General features: G+C 62.1%; 1 protein-coding gene across 1 annotated transcript in view; it reads right to left on the reverse strand.

The window, feature by feature from the left end:
- MTSS2 (MTSS I-BAR domain containing 2) overlaps positions 1–6,239 on the reverse strand; it is a gene marked incomplete at its 3' end in the record, with an annotated part of 12,130 nt that overhangs the window by 4,859 nt on the left and 1,032 nt on the right. Inside the window, exons 2-7 of the mRNA XM_035898800.1 lie at positions 2,916–2,977; positions 2,756–2,829; positions 765–849; positions 512–603; positions 348–422; positions 61–69 (exon numbers count right to left, since the gene is read on the reverse strand). Of these exons, the coding sequence (XP_035754693.1) occupies positions 61–69; positions 348–422; positions 512–603; positions 765–849; positions 2,756–2,829; positions 2,916–2,977 (397 nt within the window). The remainder of the gene's footprint in view (positions 1–60; positions 70–347; positions 423–511; positions 604–764; positions 850–2,755; positions 2,830–2,915; positions 2,978–6,239) is intronic.

The raw sequence follows: 6,239 nt of genomic DNA on the forward strand, positions 1-6,239 counted from the left end.
GGGGAGGAGGAGCAGATGAGGAAGCAGAGAGGGGGCCGGGGGGGCCAGCGATTCACTTACCAAGCAGTTCTACAGGAAGGATGTGGAGGGGAGGGAAGAGAGAAGGAGACGGAGAAAACGTGTGAAAAGAGGCTGAGGGCTGGGGCGCGTGCCCCGCCTCCCCCCCCTTCCCCAACCAGGCCGTACCGGCACCCCCCTTTCCGCAGGGGAGCAGCAGGACCCCTCCGGTGCCCACCATTCCCTGGGAGGCAGCCGGGGTGCCCCCACCTGGGATGCCGGCCCTGGCCAGGGGTGCAGCGGAGGGGCTGGTTGGGGGTAACCCCCTTCCCAGGAGACCCCTCTCTCACCTTTGCGAGCCTTTTTCTGGAGCTTGAGGGTGTCAGAGGATTTTTTCTTGATCTCGTGGCGGGCTCGCTTGTACTCTGGGGGCACAGGAGTGCCGTCAGAGGGGACTCCCCCCGGCTGACCAGCACAGTCCCCTCTGCACGGATTCGGCCCTTCCCACCCGTACCTTTCGCATGGTCCTTGTCGAGCTGGTTGGCGGTTTTCTTCCAGTCCTCAATCCTGTCCTGCAAAGGGTTTATCAGGCTCTCCATGAGGGCGCTGGAGCAGGGAGAGAGAGGCCAAGAGTGTGGGAGAGCGCCGGAGCCAGGGGGCAGCCGTGCCCCCTTCCCCGGGCCCAGCCGACGTCCAGCATCTCCTTCTTCAGAAAGGGAGGGCTGAGCCCGGCCAACTCGTGTCACCGATGCCCTGGGCCTGCTTACTTGGTGAACTGCCGAAGCTTGGCCTCGATGCTGCGGTGCCGCATGCACATGCGGGTCAGCGCGGAGCCAATGTCCCTTGTGGCACCTGGGGGGAGCATGAAACGCAGCTGACGAGGGGCAGGGGACACCCCCACACCAGTCCCAGCCCAGTATGGATACTGGGACCAGGCTGGCTCACAGTGGGGACGATGAGTGCTGGGATGCCCTGGGTTCTGGGGACACTTTGGGTGCGGGGCGGCTCACTTTTTCCCCTGATGATCCCCCGAAATAAATAAACCAACATCCACTAACTAATAAATAAAGCACTAAATATCCCTCCCCGCAGTTTCAAAATGAAAATTTGCTCCTGGTTTTTCCCAGTTTGTCTCCAACCCAGCACTGGTGGGGGGGTGGGCAGGGAAGGGGGAGCGAGGTACCGTGCAGCCGGCCAGGCACCAACTGAGAAACCAGGGGGACTGGCTTCCTTCCCCAGCTCTGTGCCAGGCAGCCGGCTGCATCCCTCACCTCCAGGCACGATCCCAAGCAGATAAAAAGGGAGTCAGTGCTCCCAGGGGAACATTGGCCAGCAACAGAAAGCAGGAGCGTCCCCTTTTGGTGAAACCACTGTTAACTCTGAAGCCTAAGGATGGCCACATGGTGGCAGTGCTGCTGGCAAATCCCAGGAAAAAGCAGCGATCCCAAATCCTTGGGCGCAAGCTAGGGAGTGATATTCTGCCTTTCTCCCCCCCAAAAGGCCCCCAGAGACACCTCCCACTCTTTGCAGGAATTTTGGGCACCCCCCCACCCCCTGTGCTGCAGAAACGGGGGAGCCCGCAGGCTGAGCACCTTCCCCTCCTCTGCCAGGGTATCCTCCTAATCCTGCTCCTAATGCTCTTATCCCGGCTCCTGCTGCTCTTAATCCGATTCCCCGTCGCACTCACGCGCCGCGTGCAAGGCCGCCAGCCTGCCCCCACCCAGCGCCCTGCCTCAGTTTCCCCACATCACCACTCTGCCTCCACCCCCATCCCAAAAAAAGCAGGGGTGCCCCCGAGATGCCACCTGGGGTGCGGCACTGCAGGGTGGCCCCCGTGATGCTGACTCCCGTGATGCTGGTCACCAGCCATCCCCAGCATCCCCCCCACCATGTCTCCTCCCTCGTTTTCGGGGAGCTGGGGGAGCCCTAATCCTCCCTGGTGCAGTGGGCTAGTGGGTTTGGAGGCAAAGCTGATCCCGGCTCAAGCTGCTGCTGCCTCCTCCTCCTCCTCCTCCTCCTCCCTGTGCAGCTCCAGATGGCCTGGATGCCGCCAGTCTGCAAACCAGCCCGGGACCATCTGCTTGGCAGAAGCCGAGCGGTGGGAAGCGGCTCCTCACTGCCAACAAGCACCCGTGGAGGGTCCGGGGGTCCAGGCCCCCCACCCTACAGCAGCAGGGGGGGTGCCCCATGTGCAGCCTCAGCTCTTCGTTGTTGCCTCTCCAGCAGGTTGGGGTTTGTCCCTGAAGCAGTTGAGTGTGGGCTCCTGCATCTCCCTCCACCTACTTCTCCTTCCCCAGAGCCCCCCGCGGCAGCCAGCATCCCCCGGGCACCTCCCAGGTGAAAGCAGGGGACAAGGGGCAGCGGGAGGGCAGCTCAGACCCATAGCTGGGCGCACCCCTGGGGGGCAGGGATGGGTGCAGGGGACCACGGCGCAGGGCTGCATCACCCCAAATCTCCCCACAAGCAAACTAGCCCCACATAAGACACTGGCTAAGCACCCATGAGTGGTGAGGAGCAGCACCCACATGGGTGCCCACCCCACCCGCACCCCAGCCTCAGCCACACTCTGTCCTTCTGACCCTGCTTCCCAGGGGATGCTCCAGCTCAGGGTGGGGATGGGTTGGCCACGTCTCCATGGATGGAGGAGTTTCTGCCTGAAGCCAAATGGGCAGGGGACACCTTGCAGGGGACACTTGCCAGCCATCCCCCTGTCCAGCCAAGCCCAGGGACGCTCACGCCTGGGTGGGGAGGACCCTACCTCGGGTGTTGGTGGCCATGTCGGCCACTTTCTGGAAGGCATCCAGGAAGGCGACTGCAGCCAGCACCGTGGTCCTGGGGTGAAGAGAGCGAGGGGGGAGCTCAGCGGGTGCCGGGCACCCCAGATGTCCCCTGTCCCCCCCCCATCCCCAGCCACTCACCTGAGCTGGGAGTGCAGCTTGGTGGCCTTTGAGTTGAAATCCTCCCAGATGGGGTAGGAGCTCTGCAAGGAGGGAAGGTGACAGTGAGAGCTGGAGCCCCTCGACCCCCTGCGCCCCTCCCCGGGCAGGGCAAATCCCCCTGTCACCATTACAGAGAGATGGGGCAGGTCAGTGGCCGTGCCTGGCTAGGTGTGGCTTCTCCGATGGCTAATAAAAAGCCTAGCACAAGCCCTTTCCCCTCCTGGGTTTTTCCCCTTCCAGTCTGGCCATGCAACCTTGAAGACCATGGAGACCTCAGGATTTTGGGTGAGCTCTTGCTCTTCCTCAAAGGGGTGAAGGCAGCTTATGGGTTTGGAAATTTGAGGGGAGGAAAGGAGCTGGTGCTCAGGCAAGCTCTGAGACCCAGGCCAGCAGCAGAGCAGAGCCCACAGCCACTCCCAAAGCAGTGATGGCCTCCACGGCCCCAGCACGGAGGGCTCCAGCCCTGCAGTGGGCAGCCCCTGTCCCCGGCTCCCCTCAGCCCACAAGGACCAACTGGGCAGGAGCGGACATCTGCGGTCCCCGCAGCCCTCAACAGGGCGGTTGTGCAGGGACATGGACAGGTCAAAGGTGCCAGGGAGGCCTCCCCGGCGCCGTCCTAGTGGGATCACCCTGGTGCCATCCTGATGAGGCCATCCTGATGCCATCCCAGTAAGACCAGTCCCAGTGGCCTCATGGCAAGGCCATCCCAGTGCTGTCCAGTGCCACTGTCCCAACAAGGCCATCCCAGCACTGTCTCAGTGAGGTCAGTCCCAGGAAGACCAGTCCCAGCAGTGTCTTGGAGAGGCCAGTCCCAGTAAGATCATCCTGGTCCTGTCCCAGCGAGGCCAGTCCCAGTAACGCCAGCTCCAATGCCATCCCAGTAAGGCCAGTCCTGGTGACATCCCAGCAAGGTTAATCCTGGTGCCACCATACAGTGAGGCCATCCCGGTGTCACCAACCCAGTGAGATCAGGCACAGTGTTGTCCTGGTGAGGTTAATCCTGGTGCCACCTTGACGAGGCCATCCCAGTGCCAGCCTGGCACGGCTAGTCCCAGTGCCACTGTCCCAGTGAGGCCATCCTGATGCCACTGTCCCGGTGAGGCCATCCTGGTGTCATCCCAGCAAGGCTGGTCCCAGTGCCACCATCCCAGCAAAGCCATCCCAGTGAGGCCAGTCCTGGTGCCACCATCCTGGTGAGGCCATGCTGGTGCTGCCATCCTGATGAGGTCAGTCCCAGTGCTGTCATCCCAGTGACACCACTCTGGTGCCATCCTGCTGCCACCATCTGATGGCAGTGCCAGGGACTTGCAAATCCCATCTGGGGTGGCCACCGGGCCGGGCCGCGGGCACCAGAGCTGGCTTTGCAGGATGTGGGTCACCACACATCCCCATGAGCCCAGCTTGGTGGCACCTCAGGGTTTGCACCAAGGGTGCATGGGATGGGCCCAGCGTTGTTTTTCTGAGGACCACAAAAGCCCTAATTTCCTCATGAATCAGCAGAGGAGGGGTTTGAGGATGCCCCTTCATGTGCCACTTGTGGCAGCGCCCTGGCCATGAGTCCCCGAGGACTGCCATTGCCGAGGGCAGGGCCACTGTCCCAGGGCCGTGGCGAGCAGAGGCTCCCCATGAAGGAGGGGGCAGGTCGCGGTGCTGGGCAGGAGAAGGATAGGGACAAGGACAATGGGGACAAGGACATGCCAAGGTCACCCAGGGACGCCGAGCATGCTGGAAGAGAGGCAACAGGAATGAGGCCGGCGCAAGGATGCCGCTGGCTCGGGGACTGCCACCAGGCTTCGTTGCTCGAGTCCTCCCCAGCGGAGGCTGAGGGGTGCTGAAAAGCCACCCGCGACCAAAATAAGGTCCCTTTGCGCCTGTGTCCAGCACAGGGGTCCCGGTGGTGGGACTCAAAGTGCATCGCTGCCATTGAATGCTGCCAGCACTTTGGGCAGGGGATTATTTTTCCCTGACCCCCAGTGCCTGTGCCAGGACACCCACGTGGCTGGGAGATGGGGACAGGGATGATGCTGCGCCCTTGGGGACCACCGGCGCTGGGCTGGGGCTGTGCCAGGTACCAGCAGAGCGCAGTGGGCTTTTTGTCTTCTTTTTTGTTATTTCTGTCTCATCTTTCCCACCTGCATGAATCCAGCCCGGTTTCCTCAGGCACACCAATGTGCGACGCCATGGTGAGGGGCTCCTGGCCCAAGCATGTCCCGATGGGGCTTGGCATGCCGCTGCGTGGCCGTGCCGACATCAGCCGGGGGGATAACGGCTCCAGGCTCGCTCATCCCCTCTGCAGCTTCAGCAGGGGAATGGGGAAACTGAGGCACGGGCTGCCCCCACCTCTACCCTCCCCACCAGCCCTGGCCACCACCACCATGGGGCTGGCACCCGGGGAGAACTGTGATTTTCCCCCTCAAGGGCTTTTCTCCCAGCCCGGAGCCAGAGTCCAGCCCCGCAGAGCCACCATCGCCCCTGGAAGGGGTTAATCTCCTTCTCAAGCAAGGCTTTTATTTTTTTTTTTTTTTATCCCCCCTCCCCTGCTTTGGCAATGACAGCATTGTCTGGACTGGGCTGCAGCAAGAAGAGAGGAAGAGGAGGAGGAGAAGGAGGAGGAGGAGGAAGAGGAGGGGGAGGAGGGCTGGCATAGGATGTAGACTGGGGCTAAACCCCAACGCTGGAAATTTCGGGGCCCCCCAAGATGAAGAAACCCAGCTGGTGCCCTCCTCCCCGCTCAGCCCCTGGGCAAAAATGCCCCCCAGCATTTTTTATTTTTTTGAAATGAAAACAAACAAACAAAAAAAGGCTTTTTTTTTTTTTACACGGCCCCATCCTGCTCCCAGGAAGGGTGGAGGCAATGTCCCCTCCCCAGGCTGGGAAATGGGATCGAGGAGCCAGGGGACCTTTTTGTTCTGTTGGTGCAAACCCAAAGCAGGTCCGGCAGAAATCCAAGCTGGGGAGTGGAGGGTGGCGGGGGCAAGATGATGCCCCAAATGGGGCCAGCAGTACCCAACCGTGGGCCAGCAACGCCTGGTCTGTGATACCGTATGTGGGGCTCCAGTACCCGACATGGGGCTGTGATACCCGGTGACGGACACGGGGCTGACATGGGGCTGTGATACCGGATGTGGGGCTCCAATAGCCGGTGATGGATATGGGGCTGACACGGGGCTCCGGTACCCGGTGACGGACACGGGGCTGATAAGGAGCTGCGATACCCAGCGTGGGGTCCGATGCCCAATGCAGGCCCCCGACGCCCGATATGGGGTTGATGTGGGGCTCCGGCACCCAGTGTCGGGCTCGGAC

Source organism: Egretta garzetta, unplaced genomic scaffold (assembly GCF_000687185.1).
Source record: "Egretta garzetta isolate BGI_Z169 unplaced genomic scaffold, ASM68718v1 scaffold27, whole genome shotgun sequence".
NCBI lineage: Eukaryota > Metazoa > Chordata > Aves > Pelecaniformes > Ardeidae > Egretta > Egretta garzetta.